General features: G+C 42.6%; 1 protein-coding gene across 1 annotated transcript in view; it reads left to right on the forward strand.

The window, feature by feature from the left end:
• The window catches only part of LOC144755524 (C4b-binding protein alpha chain-like), a 553,044-nt gene that overhangs the window by 422,740 nt on the left and 106,999 nt on the right, over window positions 1-23,305 (forward strand). The window contains exon 13 of the mRNA XM_078644533.1: window positions 5,237-5,431. Coding sequence (XP_078500659.1) covers window positions 5,237-5,431 — 195 coding nt within the window. The remainder of the gene's footprint in view (window positions 1-5,236; window positions 5,432-23,305) is intronic.

Here is a 23,305-nt window from a genome sequence, read left to right on the forward strand (position 1 = left end):
ATGATGTCAGTGGAAGGTCACTTAACAGGACTGATCTCTTGAACTCACTGTACCGAAGATCATCAAATGTGTGATAGTCAGAACTCATTTTCCACACATGCTCGAGGTATTTTTTACGTCTTTAAAGCCACATACTTCTTCTTTCTCTGCAAATCCTTTTAGAAACTTCACAGATTCAGCAGTTAAAGCTACAGGCTTTGTTTGAATTTTGCTCATAGTGTCATCACCTGTAAGAATATCTGCCTTGATAAGAACACTGGGCATCTCTGCGTCAAATTTATTGTGCAGAATATGAAGCGGGATTAAGAGTCTTTTCTCACCTGTTCCATATCATATCTATAACTCTGACAATCCTTGACTTATGAACATTGCAACAAATCTAAGTAGCAAAATAATAACATCTGTATCACTTGAAAGTGTAATGACTCGATTGGAAACATTTTAAACAGCCCACTCAACATGTGACACAGCATGAAGGTCAGCTTTCTCCAATTTGCTGGTAAATTCTTGGACAATATGGCCCGTACCTTTTGAATATATTTCTGCCGGCACCAACTCCTAATTGACAATTATTACACCTGCAATAATTGGAAATTCAGTGTTCACTGAAGCATCAGCAATGTTTTGGTGAGTTAACATCTGTAAGTTCATCTTGTTCAATGTTGATGACCAGAATGTATCAAGTTGCACAGGTATGGGGTTGAATTTTTTTATGTAGGCAAGGTCATTTGGTCCACTTCAAGACATTCATCTAATTCTCTCACATTCTTTGACAGATAGTTCAAGATAACTGTCACATACAATGTGCAGTTCTTGCAAGGGCTTTGATATCTGTAGAACAGTCTGAAACAACCTCGCTGAAGATTTGCATGGATTTGGCCATTCACAATTGTGACATATAGTCCACAACAACAGCAGTTTTCAATGAGGACACCTTTTTGAATGGAAAGACTTCGGGTGAAAGTCTTTTTCGAGCACTTGTACAAACGAGTATGTGCTTCACATGTTTGATTGCAGCAATTCCATCAAATAGTGCGTTTTTTGGAATAGGATCATGTGACAGAATGTCCTTGATAAAGTCACTCCTTTCTTTTGTTACATCCATCTATCTATATGCTTGCAAAACCTGTTTTGTAGAGGCTGGTTGAACAAAACTCTTACTATGGCAATTAAAGCATGGAAGTTTAGCTTTAGTGATTTTGTCAAACAGTTTTTTCTCTTTCAATATAAATCTCTCCTACTTCACTACTGCGTCTAGTTTCAATCCATGTTCCAGGACATATAGTACACAAGTCTTTATATTATTATTGGCATATTATTTGGTCAAGAAGTTGTGTAGTCATACAGGCTCAGTCATTTCAAAGGGGTTTCCTTGCTGCTGCATAAAATGAGGAAGGCCGTCAACATGTTCATTAAAATGTTCCCCTCGCTTTCCCACAAGTTCATGGTGAGGAACAGTTTCACAATGGTACATTAATTATGAATTTTTCATCTCTCTTAAAACATTGCAAATAGAAAGGACTTCATGGTGAACTAGCTGCCATTGAGCAACATATTCACTTTTACCTGTCTGACCATCAATTCCCTGGGCGCTTTTCTGTGATCTCTGGATCGCCTTTTCCAGTTTTATATCTGGAGCCACAAAATTGAAACTTCCCTGTCTGTCTTTCTCCACAAAATGTCTTGGACTTCATTTCTGTAGAGGTATGTTTTTTCCACCTCTAGCCTTTTCACTCTTTCCAAATACCAGGACCCATAGCTCAGGTAGTTTATGCAACTGAAGTCGTGAAACACAGTAATCAGTGACTCCACAGTCTTCACGTGCAGCTCCCAATAACCTTCCCGATCAGCATGTACCAAGATTTTCACTAGAGCTATCATGTGCAAAACATTTACCCAGTACTTGCAAAGTTCGAATTTTTCTTCACATTCTTTGGCAAACTCTACTAACTTGGTTTTCAGGTTTTCAGATTTTGAGCTGAGTGTATCGACATTGCCTGGCTTTGCATTAGGTCTTTTAAATGACGTGCACCCTGTCACTTGTTCACTTCTGAGATAAGATATTAAAAACCAAATTTATCATTCTTGTTCTAGAAAGCATTCCAACACAATATTTCTATATCCTCAGATACGATGAGCATACATTGTAATTAATGAACATAATGAGTTCCGCTCAACTCACTGGACAGTTTTGTTTTCAAAGAATTGAGCCACAATAAGTGCATCATTTATGCCACATCCACTGAGATAACCTCCTGCACACCACAATGCAACCTTTGTCATGTGGATAACACACATCATTGGATAAAGATCATCAAATGCTACTAGATTGCTCATGCAATCGCCTTCATAGTAGAAAATTTGCAGGATAGGCTGATCTTCAAGCTGAGCATGCACATTTTGGACATTTTTTAGAGCTGTGTATACTAATCCGTAGTTTGTGACTGGAGATCGTATTACTGGTAAAAGCCCAACCTTCTTCAATGGTATGGTGTTGTGGGAGATCATAGAATGAATTCCAACCCACTGTGAAACTGGCTTTTCTACATTCATCAGTCCGCATCAATGAATAAATATGATAAATTCAGTTAAATCATCTTAGTGGACTGGAGCATCAGGTAGAAGAAAATCCATGTCCTCTGCCACTTTTAACCCTTTCACTGCGGCGGCTATTCCGCCGCAGTGCTAAGGGGCGGGGGGGCGCGCGGCGCTCCCGTGCTTGTGACGGAACCGCTCCGTCACGGCCCTCGGGTGAGCTGTGCTCACCAGCACAGCCCACCTGAAGGGGACGTGACGGAACGGTTCCGTCACAAGCGTGAGAGGGGTTAAACTTTCTGGTAGACTGAGATATGTTGATGGCTTGTAGTGATTTTGCACAAATTGGCAAGGCAGTTTGTGTTATACGTTTGCAGCTTCATTTGTTTATGCCTACAGCTGACACAGCTTGTTTTCCAGCAGGTACTTCATTGGTACAGTCTTGAAAAAGCACCATGACAGTATCATTTGTACTGGATATTCCAGACAAAGAAGAGCTGTCTCCAAAATCAAAATTATCAAAAGCAAGTACTTTCCTGGTAAACTGACTTGAAAGTGGTATGCTGTCGGATTTACAAGATTATGCAGCATGAGCTTCTAACAAGTTCCTGCTCCAAACTATGTCATTATAACTTGTTGATACACCAATCCTATTAATTGAAGTGATTAACTCTCTACTTTTACACTTGTCATAGACTGTGTAAGTAGTCATCATGTATAGCAGAGGTTTCTTTTTGCCATGATGTAATTCATAAAAAATTATTTGGAATAGACAGTATATGTGCACTGTCTAAGGCTTTCAGTTCATGGGATTATCTTCCACTCCTACGCTTATATCTTCAAAGCTATCATCAATGTTGTTGGCTTCTGTTCCGGACTCAAAAACTTTAGTTTGTAACAGTTTTGATTTGCTGTTATTAAACAATGATGTAAAAAAATGTTAATGCAACTTCAGGCCTTCTTGTTGACTCCCATGATTTGCGAGGCTCTGTGGCATCACAATTTTTGTCAATAAGTCCAAAATGTAAATCTTTCAGGATGTTTCTTAAAATGGTTCCTGCTGATTTTGCTGCATCCTGTCATCTTATTTTGGCAGCAAGAACGTCAGGAGTCAAATCAGCTGAGACCACCATGAGTGGGTCCTTCTTTTTGTTAGACTGACAAAAGCAAATTCTGTCATTGTACATTCTCACCATTATGGATCGATATAGTTTCATCAATGGTGACCATTATTTATCTGATCTCACTGTGTGGCTTTAAAACTTAATTTGCTTTTTCAGAGAGTGCAAACTTAACTGAAGGCTGGGGGTTACATTGCTGCTGGGAGCTCCTTGAACTTTCATATGCTCGGATGTATGCATGCACGCAGTTCGGGTGAGCATACAAATCCACTGAAAATACATTCACCTCACTGTTTAGATAAGCTACTCGGCTGAAAACTTCATCTTGGAAGAAACTTGCTGCAGATAAAAACATGTTTGCCCTGTGAGACTCACATACAATGTACTTTGTTCTCTCATCAATCCCTTTGGTCCTTGTTCTGTCTAAAACACAGATAACACAATGAAGATCCTCTGCTTTCTGATCAGTTGTTGGAGGTGAACGAGGGGTAGCCAACGTTCTTCTATGTGGATGGTCATTTGGTTTCGTAGTCGTTGCTTTTTCAGAAGACTTAGATTCTTTTTGTGATTCACTTGTTTTTGCTATTTTTTTAGATATCTTCTCCAGACTTTTTTCCAATGTATACAACTTGTAGCGCTTGTTGTTACAATGATAACATATTTGATCCTCTTCATTCATCAGTTTCAATCTTTAGTGAACTTTTCCTTGCCATATTTCTGCGACATTTCGAACTCTCTTCTTTCCAGCCGTTGTTGATGTTAGCTTTTCTTTCAGATTAGTTTGGCATATGACACATTTTGCTTTGTTGAAGGAGTCCTCAGATTTTGGAGTTAGCAACTGTCTGTCAGGAAATAAAGATAATTTGCTACCACCTACTTCGCTCATGTTTATAAATTTGAATCAAAAGAAAACTTGAAAATAACATAAGCGTTGCTCTGAGGAGTTATTTTCTGCCTCTATAGGACTGATTGACCCCTAAAACCTATGTTTTGACATGAAAAAAAAAGTATATAGGTCTAAGAGTTTCTGAAATATTACATCATCACTGCAACACATCCGCCATTTTAAAAAATGTCGTCCAGAAAAATTCGGCCCTGGTTAGCAATGTCTACCCAAGCTAAATTACTTCTCTAATGATACAAAAACACAAATGAAAAATGAAAAACTTTTGTCAACAATGTTTTTACAGAGGTATATCAATGGGCCAGGACCAACTTGGTCTATCTAGTGAGGTGATATCGTTGGCCTGCTCACCACTCCCCAAATTATTTCAGCACCGTTGCCGACATATAAACTGATGTGTAACCTGCAGTTCCCCTGCTTGAATACGAGCAGTGCTGAGTCAGCTTTTCATTTGTCTGAGGTCAATAATACAGGTATTGCTAAAGAGATGCCATGTTAAATCGATAATCAGGTGCCAAGGTTACATTTAGTTGATACGTGTTCACGCGGGCCCGTCCACATTTTAGACATGTTATTTAACGTCTGCCTGGTGCCTCTTTTGCTCTATTAATTGTTCAAGAAGGTTGCAATGGTAATTGATTTTTAACATGCCTCTCGGATTGTTCTTCATTTTCAGGGACCTCTTGTTCACTCCCTTTTGTTAAAAATGGATATGTCACAACCTTGGGTGGCAAGGAAAGAGAAACTACATTTAATGCTAGTACATATTATGAAGTTGCATGCAATGAAAATTACACGTTGGAGAAACGAATCACGGCACATTGCGATAAGGATTATAATTGGAAGAATACATTTCCCTCCTGTTCACCCAGTAAGTACCATACCTTCACACTTTTAAGAGATTTTTTTTTTTAAATTGTTGTTTAAAATTGGGATATACTGCTTGCCAATGTAAAATCCTGTTCTGAATTTCTTGCTCCCAAGGCGGACTTTATTCAGGCTCTAGTTTAAAACATCCATCAAAAACAACAGGTACATTTCTTTTTAAGTTTCGCTTGACAATGCCACCTTACCTTATGTGATGAACAGAAAAAATGTTTTAAGCAATTAGGGGCTATCAATAATGGTGGAAATCAGTGTAAGCTGGTTTGTGCCCAACTAGATCCATGATTCGCCCCAACAGGGTCACAGTTTTATGTCCTACCAGTGGGTTTAGATTGGAGGTCCATGACAGGATACATACTAACCAGACTGAAACTGCATTCAAGAAACACACAGTCGGAAAAGTATAAGGAAATGGACATGGTATTTTCTGACGTGATCAATGCCCGCTCTCTCCTAAAGTATAAATACGAAGTAGCAGAACTCTTAGATAATCATCATCTTGAACTATGTATCACAGAAACGTGGGCCGAGCCCTCAGCAGGCCCAGATTTCTGTTTCACTACTCCGGACAGCTTAGCTGCTTGCACATGCAACAGAGTAAAGAAAAGACGGGAAGGTTTGGTTCTCATACACCAAAATTACTTTTTAGTCAAGATAGAGACGATTCCCTCTATGGTATGTGAGGTATTTAATTTCAATATAATGCTCACTAATCATTCATCATTGAAGGGGATTCTCCTTACCGTCCACCGGCCCCAGGGGAGATTTTCTATCAGCAATAGGAAACCTACAGTAATCCGCTGTAGGTGAATCTAATTTCACCATCCTTTGAGATTTTAATTTTTATCTGGAGGTTTTTTTAAGCTTGACAATGCCACCTTACCTTATGTGATGAACAGAAAAAATGTTTTAAGCAATTAGGGGCTATCAATAATGGTGGAAATCAGTGTAAGCTGGTTTGTGCCCAACTAGATCCATGATTCGAAGAGAAGGATTCTATAACCCTTACCTCTGAGTAAGAGGTGTTAGGACTCTCTCAAAAAGTCAGGAGTCCTACGCACTCAGCTGGGCATACACTGGATGGTCTTTTCACAAACAACGAGCAGATCTCTATCAAGGAGATCCTCCCTCTGACGTAGTCTGATGACTTTGCAGTATTATTTAATATCAGGATACTGGATCCTTCCTCCCTACACTCCAGCTCAATCCCCCCAAACAGTTTAAGGCTTGGAGTGATATAGATCAGGCCCTTCTTAAACAACATCTGATTGACACCCAGCCAGAAGAAGTTCCAGACCCAGAACTGGCCTCCACAATTACATGAAATGGCTTCAAAATGCTTTTACTAGACCAGTACCATATAAAACTGTCTCCAAAAACAGGAAGGCTCCCTCTGCCCCTTGATTCTTTGAGGCACTGTGGTTCGAGAAACAACACTGTAGGAAACATGAAAGGTGCTGGCACCTAGTGTATGACAACCAGGAGAAATCCCTCTACAAGATGGCACTGTCAAATTATAAATGTCTTATACTTACAGAAAAAAGTAATTATTATACCAGGAAAATAGAAACTGCACAAGACTCACCTAAACAGCTTTTTCAGGTAGTTTCTAAGTTGGCAAGGCCAGCGGATAGCTCCTCTAAGTCAGCATCCCAAGTACTATGTGATTCGTTAGCCATCAGCTTTCAGGATAAGGTAGGGCTAATTCATTCAAACTTTACTGCCCCCGCTGTAGTCTGGAATCAGCTGGTAGGAGATAGCAAGAGGAGGGACATTTCCAACTGCATGGAATTTAGGCCAGTTTTAGTAGAACAGATCTCTGATCTGGTTAGCACAGTCAAATCAGGCTCACCGTTTGACCCGTGCCCCCCTTCAGTCCTGAAATTGTTGCCAGAACTAAAAAAAAACAACCTGGCCAACATTTGGATCCAGGAGAGACCATTTGTGCATCTTCCTCTACCAGCTAAACTCATTGAAAAGATTATGAATACTCAGCTGGCTCAAATTATTGAGGAGAATAAGCTGCTGGATGATACAAAGTTTGGCTTTAGGAAAGGCCATAGCACAGAAACCACACTCATTAAAGCCTCTGATGAAATGTGGTTTGCGCTGGACAAAGGAGGTCCTGCAGCACTGGTGCTATTAGATCTATCTGCAGCTTTGACACGGTTGATCATGCTACGCTGATCAATCGTGTCTCAGCCTTCGGCATTGATCACAAGGCTAAAGTTCTTCTATCCTCATTTCTATCAAATTGCACCCAGTTAGTTAGTTTGGGCGACTTCAACGCACCAGTTTTTTCACTCCCATGAGGGGTTCCGCAAGGATTGTCTCTAAGTCCGACTTTGTTTAACATCTACGTCACAGATTTAGCATGAGTAATTAAATCGTATGGGATGGGTCTCACATCATATGCTGATGAAACTCAATCGGTGCTTGCCGTACATAAAAATGGAGATGCAGTTTCGGTCAGCTTTCATGGTGGTATGTTGGCCATTAGCACCAGGATGTCAAATCACTGTTCTAAATTAAACTCAGCCAAGAAAGAAGTATTTGTCTTTGGAAATCTTTCCCCAGGATGGTCTCCGGCCTGGTGGCCAGATAATTTGGGATTACCCCAATCCCTATCAGAAAAGCCAGGAACTTCGGTGTCATTTATGATGATAGATTATCTTTTATACATCATGCTAACGCAGTGGTCTCCTCATCCTTTTATGTTTTAAGGATGATAAAGAAATTGTTACTTTTTGTCTCGGCTAGTACAGGGAAAAAGTTAATCGGTGCTCTGGTCATGTCTAAGGTTGACTACTGCAATAGCCTTTTAATTAATGCACATGGAAGGGTTCTTGGTAAGCTGCAGTTGGTACAGAACGCAGCCGCAAGGATACTGTTGGATACCCCAAAAGTTCAAGGCCATCTCTAATGTGGTGTGACAATTCCATTGGCTGCCCATAAGAAGCAGATCAAAATATAAAGTTCTCTGTATTACCCACAAGGCAATCCACAATGCAGGACAGGAATATTTGAAGAAAGCCTTTCTGGCTTACACGCCCGTCAGATCTCTTCGCTTAGCAGATGCCAAACTTCTGGTCGTCCCTAGAACCAAGAAAGGCAACTGGTATGACAGAAGATTCATAGTTACCACATCCAAACTGTGGATTTATATTCCCATGCAGATTAACGGCTAGTCCCACGCTGCTATCATTTAGAAAACAAATAAAAACCTGGCTCTTCAAGCAATAGGCTTTCTAATCAACTTTTGCCTACCTTTCCAGCATATAGCCCTGAGACACCTATGGGTATTTGTGTGCTTTACAAGTTGTTAAAATAAATAAGAAGCACTGTTTAGAAAGGGACTTTAGGTCCGTCCACTTGTTGATTACCTTGAGTAGAGTTTTTGATCCGGCAGAAGTTGTGTGTTTCCAGAAAATAGAGTTCATGTTATCCCCCTGCCCCCAAGCGCTTTGAGACCCTCACAGGTGAGTAGTGCGCTTTACAAATTCCTGATTGATTGATTGTTACACTTTGATTGGCTCTTGAAGGGATTTTCCTATCCTATGAAGGTTGTTGTGTTGAAATATAATGAAACAGTGGTGTCTTAGGGGAAACATAGCATTAAAGGTTGCAAGATTTTTTTTTCTTGTTTTTAGTTCCCACTGGATGCAGTCCTGCAGCGGGTACAGGGCAGCCTGCCTAATGATGGGGTCCATCTCCCAGAACCCGGCAGCTTCCTGATTCTCAGACGGGTGCTCCTTTGTCATTTGAGATTGGACATTGTGGCTGGTGATGACCCAGTTACTTACCAATTAGCTTCTTTACCTGAGTCCTAGTAATTCCTTGTCCTCAGAAGCTGAGGAATATGCAACACTCACAGATAGTTTTGCCTGCCCAAGCAAACTAGGAAGTAAAAAAAAGACCAACTCAATCAGAAACTGTTTCCGTTTCCATCGATTGATACCTTAGCTACTCAAGGCTACTTCCTACTTTTGCTAAGCAAGACCTTGAAAAAGGTCATCTGAATGAAACTGGGGGTGGTGGGATTGAAAATAAGGACGAGGAACATTTGTGCTCAGATTAATAAAGATAGCACGTAAGTAACCAGGTTTTTCTCCTTACCTCTTCGCCAGGGCACGAGTTGAGGGTACACGCGGTTAGACGGCGTCCACCCACTATTTCCATAGGGTGGACACCATCCACCCTGCCAAGAAGTTGGGCCCCATTGAAATATGCTGTACTTGACCCAGTGTAATTTTCTGACACAGGGACATATTCAACAGAGCCTGCACATTGTCTGCTTTAGTTCCAAGCAGCAATGTGCAGGCGGGGAGGGGTCTTTAATATTTTCTCCAGCTGAGCCCAAAACAAAGGCTGAATTTAAGGGGCCATCAGGCCTCCTTTTGTTGGCGTATCCTTTGCTAGGGGCTATCTAGAGCCTGACACCAAGGTGCGAATGCTGTGGAAGGGAAACAAAGGCACACTGCTCATTACTTCATAAGTACTTAAGAGAGACATACTTTTGACTTTGTTCACTCCCTGCATATGATATATACATGCACTGTAAGAAGTACATATGTGTTGGTCTGTCCTAGTATTTACATAAATAATAATTTGAATACCACTATTTTGTTTAATTTCTTTTATAGCACTACTCATCTTAGTGTCAGAGTGCTTTACATAACACGAAAACATTATACATTGATAATAAATCATGTAAGTGTATACATCAATGTACAGGATACTTTACATAAGACAGTGACGGTTACATGGTATAGTAGTCACATACCCTTCATAGCTCACCGGATCTCTGTGTTAAAAGCAAAAACCCACTTACAGGTCATCATAAAATAAAAATTGGTCAACTGTATTTTACATGATGTGCTGTGTAGGAGGCAGATTAACCCTCTATGCTACTTTGATTAAAAACTGGGACTAGTCAAAAACACAGTTCTTTTCAACTACGGTGTTAACCTCCAGGGTTATTGCACCATTTATATATTATTCCCTGAGAATTACAAGGCACACAAATGTCTTTGCAGCAGGTGCTTTAACCCCATAAAAAAATGCAGACTCTGCAACCCATTAAGCAGGACAGATTTACTGTCATGTTTCTCCATGTTGCCAATTTCCTTGTGGCAGGGTTTTGAAAAAAGTTGAGGGCAAGATTTTGAGTCAGAGTAGTACCATTTTTTGGCACAACCCTTATGCAAAATGTAATTTGTTAAATTTTGTAATGCGCTCAAATGTACTCATCATAGATCTGATAAACATATGTGTGAGGTCTGAAGATCTGATGTCACTTGTAGTGATGTCACATCCTGTGATGCCACAAGCGAAATCGCACACTGTGATGTCACTTGCATACTGCCCAACTTGTTTATTCCCCCCACTTCTTATTTGAAGACATGTGTCCATCTTCCTCACCCCAGTCCTTACAAGCCGTGGTAATACTCATGACTTGTAAAATTAGATAAGGTACAGTGTTTCGTTGCTTCACAGCTAGGTTTTTGCTACATAGATACATACATCCATAGAGGAAATGTGGAAAAGCATTTAGCAATTTCCTTGTCCATGGAATAACCAGATGCTCTCTGTCCGAAGCACTGTTCGATCGGACTAGAAAACAGAATATCAATAAAATAGATTGGTCCTCTGATGCAAACAGATCTGTCCTTGCATGACCAGCCCAAGTCATAATTTCCTAAAATACTTCTGGGGATAACAACATGTCATTGACACAGGAAGGATCCTGCTCAGGAGGTCTTTAGGCTTACTACCTGAATGTAAAGGCGATTCATCTCTCCCAGTGAAACATCTAGGGCTGCTAAAGGCCGGTTCTTTGAGTTGCCCTTTTCTGTTTACATAAAAATATGCAACTTGACTGTCTGATGTTGTACAAACTATCTGGCCCAGAGTATGCTCCTTAATGTGCAAAATGGCTTGAACAATGGCTACCAAACTTAAGTTGGAAAAGTTCTGTTTTTCTATCTGGTGTCATAACTCTTGTGCTTTGAGATTCCCCAAATTTGCCTCCCAGCCCTAGCTATATTGCATCTGTTGTTCTTACTACTGAGGAGGGAAGCAAAAGAAGACATTGCATACCTTACAACGCATCCACAGACACTGTAAAAGTATGCATAGTAATCCCATATGTTGTAGTAACCTATATTCAACAGAATGCCCTTTCTCTAACTTCAGGAAATCTAGCCACTAGGATTAGCTCAGCTCTTGAATGCCTGACCCCATGAATCCTGTACATGCTGTTCTAAGGATTGAAGATAATTGCATACCCACAGTATCACATTGGTAGATGCTGCCATATCTCTCTGGACCGTTGACCTTTGTTTGGCCATTACTTACACCTTCTGAAGAAATGTGGAAGGATCGTGCAGCAACTTCTCCTTCATTGAGTTAGGAAGAAAAACACATTTTAGGTGTTCGGATGGCACCACATTTGATTAATTTTCATTAAAAATCCACCAAAACTGACGAGCTACTTGACACTCTTTGTACACCCTCTGTTCCCTCGTCTTGACATAAAAATAATTAAATTCCATCAGAATGAATTAAACCCATAAATGGAGCTAAAACTTTGGTAAATATCCTTGAAGAAGATGATAGTTCAAAGAGCAGCATCATGAGCTGGGAGTGATTCACCAAGACACAAAGCCCTAAGCACTTTTGAGTTGGGGTGTGCTGGTATGTGTAAATAGTCATCTTTCAGGTCTAATGAAGCCAAAACATCTTCCAGGGATATTGGAGGAAGGATTTTTTGTAAAGCTATTGTTTTGAATGGTATATGAAACACAAACATGTTCACTTTATTTAAGTCCAAGACAGTGTGAAAATCTCCTGTTTCTGCAAAAGAACCAGAATTGAGTAGTACCCCTGCCTCTGTTCACTTATTGACACTACTGTAACTGCTGCCTTCATCGAAACACCTGAATGGTCCTCTGATGAATAAGGCAATGAGGTGTTGGTGTTTTCTGGAACTTGTCCAGGGGATTTGCTTAAGCTGTACTCTGTAGCCATTCTGAACCGTCTGTATCATCCATGCATCTGAGATCTTGGTGTTATGGACTTTGATGAATCTTTTTAATCTTCCCTCCAAGATCTTAAATGGAAGACTCTTCTGGTAAACAGTCACTATTTTGACATTAGGAGGTGACAGTATTTGTTTGGTGCTGAGACTTTTCAACACATGGGGGGATGTATGACGGTACAACGCGGTATAAAATACCGCAGACCATCACAACGCAGGTTTTACAACGCAAGTTGTTACAACGACTTGCATTGGAGGGTGCTGGACTTAGGAGTAGTATAGTTTACTATTCCAACTCCAGTCTACATACAGTAGGGAAGGTGTTGGATAGTAAATTATACTATTCCTTGTCCTAGAGCGCCCTCCAGCACAAGTCGTGGTATCGACTTGCGTTGTGAAACCCGCGTTGTAATGGCACTGCGTTGTCATTACTGCGTTGTAAAGGATGTTCCCCACCTGGGGCTACCCAGACCCAAATCCTGGAATGAAAGGGCTTTAACCAGGATCTCACTGTTGCAAACAACCCAAATTCTCCTAGCATTAAACCCCGAACTCCTAAAGAATGAGCAAACTGCTGTCAAGTGCTTTCGATCTTCCCAAGACATTTTATTAGATCAGCCAATAGTGTTCCAAATAATATGGCTCCAGAAAAAGGTGATCAAATTAAAAGTACTTTCTGCAAATTGTCTGCCCTTCAAGATCATATCCATAATTTACAATGGGGTACAATAGCAGATGATGCTACCACAGCAGCTGAAGACAAGGGATGAAAATGTATAGCTGGTAAAAATCTCACTTGCAGCTCCAGAAGAGACAATATAGTAGTTGTTTCTCCTGCTTGCTGCAAACAGTCCACCAAACTTTGAACATCTCTCAAAGAAGACTGTACTAAATAGGTTGCAAAGGTATTTGCACTGAGTGAAAAGTTAGGGCCAGAGAAAGACCTCTTGATTGCTGATTCAATTATTTTGTCAATAGGATCTGAAGGCCCAGCACCGTCAGATGTTATGATGCCATTTAATGAGTTTTCCTTTAAACAGTGGATGTTTGAGATTCTTCTTTAAACCCCGGTAATGGATATAGTTTTGATAAGAACCTTGAGAAATTGGCTTCTCTACTTCCTTCTGCTTTTTACTAAAAAGGTTCCTGATCATGATTTGTAGAGGAGGCTCTTCAAAATCCTTACAATGGTATTGTTCAAAAACATCCTTCATCATTAATATTTATTTTGCAAAATGTCTACTGCAGGAAATTCCAATGGCATAATAGTAGAATCATGTCCCATGTCCTCTTCTTCAGGCTCTTCTTGAGCCTCCTCCACATGTCTCCACTTTGCAGGGCCTTTGTTAGGCTCCATCCTAGAGCTCTGCCTCAGCAGAACTCACTCAAATCTCCTGAGCATATTTACTCATTTCTATAGTAATGCTTAGCTATAAAAACCAAGTACAACACAGTAGCAGCAACTTAAGGTAACCACCCTGTGGTAATTCAAGTATACTGTTGTTTAATACGTTCTTGGTAGAGCTTAATGTTATGTTGTAATGGAATATTAACCATTCAATTGTGTTCTGAGCTTGTGATGATTCCAATTCAAGTCAGTTGCTTCATTACCTGTTTGCTGATGGATGGAATCAATTTATCTTTGAATAAACCTCTTAAAAAAGCATCAAGGAGTGCTGGATTTATTATGCAGGATGCTTCACAACCTCATGGAATATGTTTGTCAAGGCAGTAGTAATGCTACCAACTCTCCTTATGGAACAAGAATTGCTAAGCTGCTGCAGTACAAGATTCCCTCCCATTACAGAACAGCCACAGCATGGGTCATAGCAATATAAGCTTCCCCCTCACTGTAAAGCTATAAATTGAGCCCCAGTCCTTCAATTCTCCCTTCCTCACAGCAAAGGATACAACATGAGAGCAGCAAAACAATCTTCCCTTCTCTCACTGAGGGCATCTGCAGTGCAAACTTCAATTCCCTGAAGAACAGGTATTGTACAAAAGCAGCAGAGTAAGAATCAACTGATCACAGAACATGTAATGCAGTCATCAGGGGAATGTAGGTTATGCACAGATATCTGGAACTGGTGCTTATTCCACTAAAAAGGGCAAATGAATTAGCTGAATCTCTGAATGATGCTGCCACCGTCACACAGGTGCCATTCTCTAAGATCACCCATGCTGTTGCTCTCAGTCCAGAGAGACCCTTGAAGTGCACAGACTCACTGCCCTTCCTGCTCCAGACTCACTACAGAGGGGCATGCAGCAATTTGTGTGGGTTTAGGACACAGTCCATTCAGTTGTCAGTCCCTCTCTCCCATCCTGCCCAGGATGGCCCATCAGTCACACCTAAGCTCCCTTTGGCTGGCTAGAGAGAATGCACAAATCCCAGTTGTCACCTACCCCAGAGGTGTATTCAGAGACAGTCAAAATACACAAAATGGCTAAAATAAGAAAATGCCAACTTTCTAAAAGTTGCATAATCAGAGTTACAATTTGAAATCTAATCTTCGTCATAAGTTAGGATTTTAAATTGTGATTCCAGAGACACCAAACTCCATTCTTCCTAAATGGAAATTACACTTATAAGATGTAATAAAGTAATCACAATGTTAACGTATGGCTGAGATAGGCCTTTCAGTAGTGAAAAACAGAGTCAAGAGTTTTCATTACCAAGACATGTACACTTAAAGTTACATGTCCTACTTTTTAAATACACTGGACCCTGCCCAGGGCCTACCTTAGGGGGGACCTATATGTATTTAAAAAAAGGTTAGGGCGTAATAAGAGGGTTAACTTGCCAGGTTGACATAACAGTTGCACACACAGCCTCTGCAATGGCAGGCTTGAGACATATTTAGAAGGCTACTGAAGTCGGTGTTACAATCAGTGCAGCAGGCCCACCAGTAGCATTTAATTGTCAGGCCCTGAGCACAGGTAGTGCACTTTCTTTGGGACTTAAAAGTAAATTAAATATGATAATTGTGGATAGACCAATGTTACCATGTTTAAAGCAGAGAGCACATGCAATTTAGCACTGGTTAGCAGAGGTAAAGTACCCGGAGTCCTAAAGCCGGTAAAAACGAAGTAAGCAAAAACAGGAGGTCTGAAGGAAAAAAATCTGGGGAATTCACGTAAAGGATGCCGGGTGTAACAGATGCTCTTTTAGGAGAAGGTTCATGCTTTTCCACTTGCATACCTGTATCTCTGGTCTCCCTGAGGCTATCTCCATTTTTTATAATCGAATCCTGCCGCATTGATTAATGTACAGAAATCTATACATTTTAGACCCGTCATCTCTTTCACTAACATGCCAACTAATAATTCTTTTGATGACAGAATCAGTGGTATATATTATGAACCCCTGCCTGGCCTATGGCAAGAACAGTTCAAAGCACTCTGAGTGTGCTGATAGGAATAATCTTTATGGGTGCATCAAACAATTAATAGCACAAGCAGGCTGAGTGTTAACATATGTGTGTGTTCTAAGCAAAGTGAAAGAGAGAGAGTATGACACTGCTGTCTTTGTGTCATTCTTAAATGGGCTACTTTTAGCTATAAAAGAATATCAGCAGACTGAAGACCGTGCTATAAAGGAAGGTTGAGAAACAGCAAGGAAGGAAGGTTGCCTGAGTAACAGAAAGTGATAGGAAATCAAGCCAGAAATGAGGAATGGAGTATAGTGGTAATAGTGCCAAAGAGAAATAAAAACTGACAAGCGAGACAGAAAAGAATAAACAATGCATAGAGTGACACATGGATAAATGATAAATACCAGGGAACCATTGGTATGTTATATACTTTCTAAAATAGGAGGTTGGCTTTTAAAGAAAATATATTCTTTTTATTGATAACAGCATTAATGCGTTACAATTGTGGCGAATATCACTCAGATCAGTGCACTTACAGTGAATCATGCTTTTACATTCCTATCTCTAGCATCTATCATTTGTGAGACTATTCCTATACTCTGTATTTTGTTCTCACTCATTGCCCGTGGCGAGGTGTTCACAAATATTCCCTGTATGTTCATTCCATTTTCCCCATATTTGTGACCAGGAGGTTGATTTTTGATGACAGCGTGTGTCTGAACAACGTAGAAGTGAGACTCAAGAGGATCTACCTATGTCAGTACTGAGATAGCAGTTCATGAAACAGATCATAAAGGAAGGACGTACATTGAAACGGCATGCCCGTGACCGTGTATGTTTGTCCTGAATTTCCTATATAGCTTTTTCAAGATACCGCAGTCATGATCTAAAACGCTAATAGTCAATAGTACTGGCACCCTCATAACACTGTGGTGAATCAGTGTACCTCAAAGGAGACATGTAGCAGCCCTAGCTATCCATGCACCTAGCTGCACTCAAACGTAAACTTTCATTGAACCTTAGACCTAACAGGCTGGAGTTGATGATACATCTTTACAAAGGTCTTCCCTACTCAGAGTTTCAAAGTGGTCAGAGGGTGGGACCAGGCAGTACAAACTCACCTGAATACTGGCTTTATTGGGTTCACCTGCCACTCTCTCTCTCTCTCTCTCTCTCTCTCTCTCTCTCTCTCTCTCTCTCATGATCATCTCTTTGGCTATTTCTCTCATTTCAATTGCTCCTCTTGTTTCATCTTTATCTATGTTTTCACTAGCTCCTCTTCCCCCACACACGTTTCTTTCTTGCACCTCCCTCCCCCTTTCTCTGTCCCATCTTGCTCCCTTATACCTACCTACACCCTCTTCTTTTGTTTTCCCTCTCCTTTCTCATCCTCCTCTAGCTTGCATCCTCCTCTTCATGTCTCCCGGCCACACCTCTTGCAAATCCACTGCCTAACACACACACCTTTGTTCTCATTCTCACCTCTCAGTCCCACTCTCAAAACCTCCTGTCCATCGTATGCCATTCTCACTCGTCCACTTGTTGCCCCCTTTCATAGGCCTTTACCTCACACAGACCCTGCCTTTTCTTTTTATGCCTCTTCCTTTTTTATCATCTACTATTTCTTACATGCACTTTAACTGTCACTCATACAGAAAAAAACCTGCCAATGATGGTTGTGCTACCTAAGCTGCCTCTCACAAATTCCAATGTTGTATGCTAATTTTTAAAACGTGCACTGATGAAATCATAACTGAGTGCAAAAATGTAGGCAATATTAACTTGGAGGTCCTGCTGGTGTCTGTGGAGCGAATGTTTTGCAAGACTATAGATGCAGATTCATGCCCTGTTGATTTCAAGCGGAAACATGGATATTTAGTTGTAAAAAGAAGCAGCATAAAATATTTGGGACATGTAGAAACTGCTTGATGTTGTATTGATCTTTTGTTTTCCGTTTACTGAAGTTAATGTATGGAGCTCAAACTATGGAGGCAGTCTTGCGTGGAGCAGCCCAGCTACCTCCTAAACAGGACTGCTCAAGTCAGGTACAAGTGCAATAACTTCAGATATGGTTTGAATGGACAAGCACTACACAATCCATCTCTGGAGCTGGATGGAAGAAGAGGGAAGGGAAATATTTTATTCCCTTTAAAAGTCAGGGACAGGACGTTACTGTGAAATCACTTTATGTAATGTCACTCCCCATCACATCCTTGAGCACTCGCTATGCTAATTAGTCCCTCCACTATTTTCTTAGGGCTTGTGGAAAAGCAGCTACTTTGGATACCCTTTTCTAACACTGCTTTGGCGTTAGTCGCCTCTAAACCACTCGACAATTATCAAATAAAGAGGCAGGCACTGGGAATTGGAAAGCAGGAAACAGAGTTTAATTCTCTCCGGAGCAGAACACGTCAGATTGGACAAACGGGGTATCGTCTCGAGGTGCTCTAACAGCATCTCTGAGGCCTGGCCTCTTATACACAGGTTTATTGCTTTATTACATAAAACACATTCTTGGTAATGTTTTGATGTTCGGAAAGACATCCTCGGAATCCCCGCTCCGGGCCCGTTCCCACACATATCTACAGTAGAAGTCCCCACCCCAATCTCAGCATGTGATGGCTATCGCGCAGCTGGACATTCCGCTGGGAAAAGAAATATGTGTGATCGGTCGGATCTTATGGTGTGAAGACATTGATGAATCTCAGCCCCTTTGAAGAGAGGCGAGTTTATACTGTAGCGGGCAATAAACTGCATCCGCAGGGCTAGGTGATAGCCTGGGATCAGCTCGGACAATCGGGCATGGAGGAGGGGTTATCAAAGGGCCTGTTTGCGTGAAAGAGATGAGAGGGTATGTGGGTTTCGCACGGGATGTGGCTCCGGGGCTGGGTCGCGCTGAGGCTGTTTTATGGCTCCAACATGTGCTTGGGGGTTGCCAGCGCGCGGGGGATGATCGCAAGGTCGGGGAGACGTGCAGGCGATCGGCAATGTTACAAGAGTGGCCATAATCTTAAAATGGCTGCCGTTTACGCGCTCGCAAAAAGCCTAAATGGGACAAGATGGCGCTGGTAATGTTCACTCCGTAATCTAATATTCAACAGTGTGCCCTTTGAACTGACCCCGACATCTTGCTAATTTATGTCAATGTTCATTATGTGGTGGATCTCTGTCTCGTACAATACTTTCATGTGTTCAAACTTATTGTCCAAAGTCTTAGGGCATATCGAATTTGCAAACAGAGAGCACAAGGGCGGTATGCATTGTATCCCCAGGCAACACCCACATAATACAAGAACTGGCACCAATACAATTATCAATTATTTCCAGCCCCAGTCTTTCAAAGTGGTCCAAAACCAGCCTCCGAGTGTCCAGCCATCTTGTTCCTGGTGGATTTCCGAAGATAGTCTGTGGAGGTGTTCTATTGCTTTGTAGACGGAAGGTGAATAGTCTGGGACAAAGGTGCAACAGCTGGCACCGATGATGCGGCATGCTCCTCCGCGGTCCACCAGTACTACGTCGGGCACAAGGCAGTTCTGCAATGCCACGAGGCGGACCGCCTGAAGCTCAGCTGTGTTGTTAGCAAGGATGCTGGCTGTGACGTTCAATGCTGTTTCGACTGCTTGGGTCAAATGACGGATGGCTCGACTGTTTGACATCGGGCCCCAGAAAGGAATGAGTCCCTTCGCAGCATCGAGGAACTGCGAAGAGGTGGAATCTGCTTGTTCTGTGTCCAATGAGCGCTCCTGCCTGTGGTATGCTGCTGGTGCCACATAGGTGGGGGGGAGGACAAAGGAGATGTAGCAAGTGCCTCCCCAGCCTTTAGGGAGCCAGGTGTAGGCTTTGGTGCCGCAGACGAAATACATGTTGGGAGATGCTACAAATGAAGGGGGGTCAGCAGAGTTCAAAGTCCTTTTTATGGATCAGGAGCTGAGTCAGAGTTGCAGCAGTCCGTTTGCGCAGGTATGAAAAAGTGGGTCTGGCTGGGTTGTTGAAAACCTGCATCTCGAGCCGTTCTTTCTCCGGAATGTCCATTTGAAGCGTTGCGTTTGAGGTCTGAGGGCAAAAGGGAGTGGAAGCTTTTTCGGTTTTGCCCAGCCAGAACCCATCGTAGAAGTGTGAAATGGTTTCGCCAGAAGTTGTATTGTCCTTGTAACTCTCTTGCAAGAGCATCAGCCAGGCAAGGCAGGACCCATGAACGGAAAAAGATGAAGGGGACAGAATGTTCAGTTGCATGTGGCAGCAGCCCACAGATCCAGCAGTTGGTGGCATTGGCAGCGAGGTTGTGCTGGTGTAGCAATTGTACAAAGGAATTGTTCCAGAACTCCTTGCGTCTTTCTCGGAGCTGGGGTGGAAGTGAAATGAGATAGTGTTCTCTTTTGGTGGTGGGATGCACAGTGGGTATCAAAGTCTCATGGGCCGGTACACTTTCTTCCACGACCCAGAAGGTGACCATGAGAAGGAGGGAGAAGAGAAAAGAAATGAAGAGGGCAATTGTCTTTGTTTTGTGCAGCTTTTCAGTCTCTGGATTTTTGTAGTTGATCTTCGCATGTCCGGTTGCTTCCATCATCTTCATGTCGGGAGCTTCCATCACCTTCAAGAGGGCCCGGTAGCGGGCAGAACCACACACTTTGTCTGGCATCTCTCCTGGTAGCCTTTGTAGTGTAAGCTACCGTTCTGAGACTGTTGACTCAGTTAGTGGCCTGCTTTGCCGGAGCCTTCTCCTTTCGTCGCAAGTTGTACCCTTCCCTGGATGGCACAGTGGGATCGGGAAACTTTGCCAATTCAAGTGTCTCTTTGTCAGGGTAGCAACTCAGGGCTGGTCCATCTTTCTTCAGGAGCTCTTCTTTGGTGTCCACGTTTTCACTCGTTGTCAGTGTCGTTGAGATTTTCTGGCAATGATGTGCGTGAAGCCAATTCCGTTTTACTTCCACTCGGAGTGCAGATCGGTTGGTGATCAAGACTTGCCAGGGGCCCGCCCACCTGGGTTCCAGACTCTTCGTCCTTTGAAAATTTTTTGTCAGGATGAAGTCGCCGGGTTGGATGTTGTGTCCGGGGCCCCTTGATGCGTCTGGAATGGCTTGCTGCACCTGTTGGTGAATAACAGTTAGTGTTTTCGTTAAGTTATGCAGGTACTCAGACATTAGGATGTCTGGGACATCATGGATGGATGCTGGCTTCGGCGCGGCCCAGATATTCATGGGTCGGCCAAAAACGACTTCATAAGGGGTTAGGTGGTGCTTGGTAGGAGTGGAGCGCATAGACAGTAATGCCAGTGGGAGAGCGTCTGGCCATTTCAGCCCTGTGGTGGCAACTATTTTTGCTAGCTTAAGTTTCAGTGTGGCGTTATATCGTTCCACTAGGCCTGCAGATTGGGGGTGGAAGACCGCGTGGAATTTCTGTTTTACACCCAACCCTTTCAGTATGAGTTGGATAACTTCGGCTACGAAGTGGGGGCCGTTGTCGCTCCACAAAATCCGACAAAGGCCGTAGCGTGGGGAGAATTCATTCAACAACACCTTAGCAGTGGTGATGGCGGTGTTGTCTCGAGTGGGGTAGGGTTCCACCCATTTGCTTAACACACACACAATGACAAGCACGTATTTCAGACCATGGCACCTTTGTAGCTGAATGTAGTCCATTTGAAGGACTCCGAAGGGATGGATATATGACATTACAACGCATACTTTTACAACGCCTACCTTTACAACGCATTATTTACACTGCAACATCCATTACAACGCACACCATTACAACGCATGCCATTACAACAAATTCTTTGAAACTACCTTTACAACACATTCCACTACAACGCATACTACATTTACAACCCATACTATTACAACGCATTACATTACATTGCATGTAAGGTAAGTGTTGGATAGTGTAGGGGTAAAAATTACTATTCTATCTCCAGCGGGTGCAACAGTAGGGTAAGTGTTGGATAGTGTAGGGGTAAAAATTACTATTCTAACTCCAGGGGGTGCAACAGTAGGGTAAGTGTTGGATAGTGTAAGGGTACTATGTGTTGTAATGCTATGCGTTGTAATGGTATGCGTTGTAATGACGGCGTTGTAATGACATGCGTTGTAGTGGTGTGCGCTGTAGTGTCAAGCGTTGTAATGACTGTGTTGTAAATGATTGCGTTGTAATGGATTTTGCGTTGTAAAAGTTTTGTTGTAATGGTAGTGCGTTGTAAAAGTTGCGTTGTAAAGGTTGTATACCCGAAGGGATGGTCAGGGACCCCAAACCCTCCCCGGGGTACTACAGTCCCTTTCCCCGGGTTGTGTTGTAGGCATATCAGGCATTGTTGAACCAGGCGTTTCGCTGCGTCAGCTATGTTGTCATTGTGCCAAACTTTAGAAACGAGCTCAGTCATGGGGGCAGATCCTATGTGTGCAGGGGAGTGTGCCATGGTCAGTATAGGGATCAGATAGGAATTGGGTAACAGCCATTTGTTTGTGTCTTTCGTCCGCCAGCAGCCTTCGTCGTCTTTTAGTCCCACCTGCGCCCATTCAGTCAGTTCTTGTGGTGTGCTAGTCATTTGAATGTCCTTCATAGTCTCTCTAGTGTCTTTCCATTTTTCTGCTTGAGACCTGGTTACGTACATGCGGGTTGACGTCCTATTCTCGGCTGTAGTTCGAGCAGTGATGTCGGCTAGTGCATTCCCTTGTCCTACAATGTCTGTGACTTTCTTGTGTGCCTGGCACTTGATTACCGCTAGTTGTTTGGGGAGGAGACCTGCTTCGGTCAGGTCAGAGACTAGGTCTCCATGTAGGATCGGTGTGCCATGTGAGGTCAGGAATCCCCTCTCCTTCCAAAGGAACCCAAAGTGATGAACCACCCCGAAGGCATACTGGCTGTCCGTGTACATGTTAGTGGTCGTCCCTGCGGCTAGTACGCATGCTCGTGTAAGGGCAATCAGTTCTGCTGCTTGTGCGGATCGTTGTGTGATGCGAGCTGTCTCAACAACAGTTCGGGCTGTGGTAACAGCGTATGCAGCGGAAGTGGTACTGTCGGGGAGTTTAATGCATGAACCATCCACCCACAGTTCACCGTCGGGGTCTGGGAAAGCAGTGTCTCAGAGGTCTACTCTGCTCCTAGTCTGTTCGTCAGTGAGGGTCACACAGTCATGGAGGGGAGCGACATTGGGGTCATTCTCGGGTAAGGGTAGCAAGGTTGCTGGATTCAGAGTGGTGCACCTTTTCAAAGTTATGTGGGGTGCCAGTAAAGTCAGTTCGTACCCAGTCAGTCGTGCGCTAGTCAGATGTTGAGTTCTGGTTTGGTTCAGAAGGGTGTCAACGGAATGGGGTACTAGCACGGTGAGGGAATTAGAGAGTACAATTCCTTCACTCTGTCGTATGGAGACCGCAGCGGCAGCTACGGCTCGAAGGCAGGCAGGCAAACCTCTGGTTACAGTGTAGTGTAGTTCCTATATTCCCAATAGGCTCTG

The sequence above is a fragment of the Lissotriton helveticus genome, chromosome 5_1 (genome assembly GCF_964261635.1).
Source record: "Lissotriton helveticus chromosome 5_1, aLisHel1.1, whole genome shotgun sequence".
Classification (NCBI taxonomy): domain Eukaryota; kingdom Metazoa; phylum Chordata; class Amphibia; order Caudata; family Salamandridae; genus Lissotriton; species Lissotriton helveticus.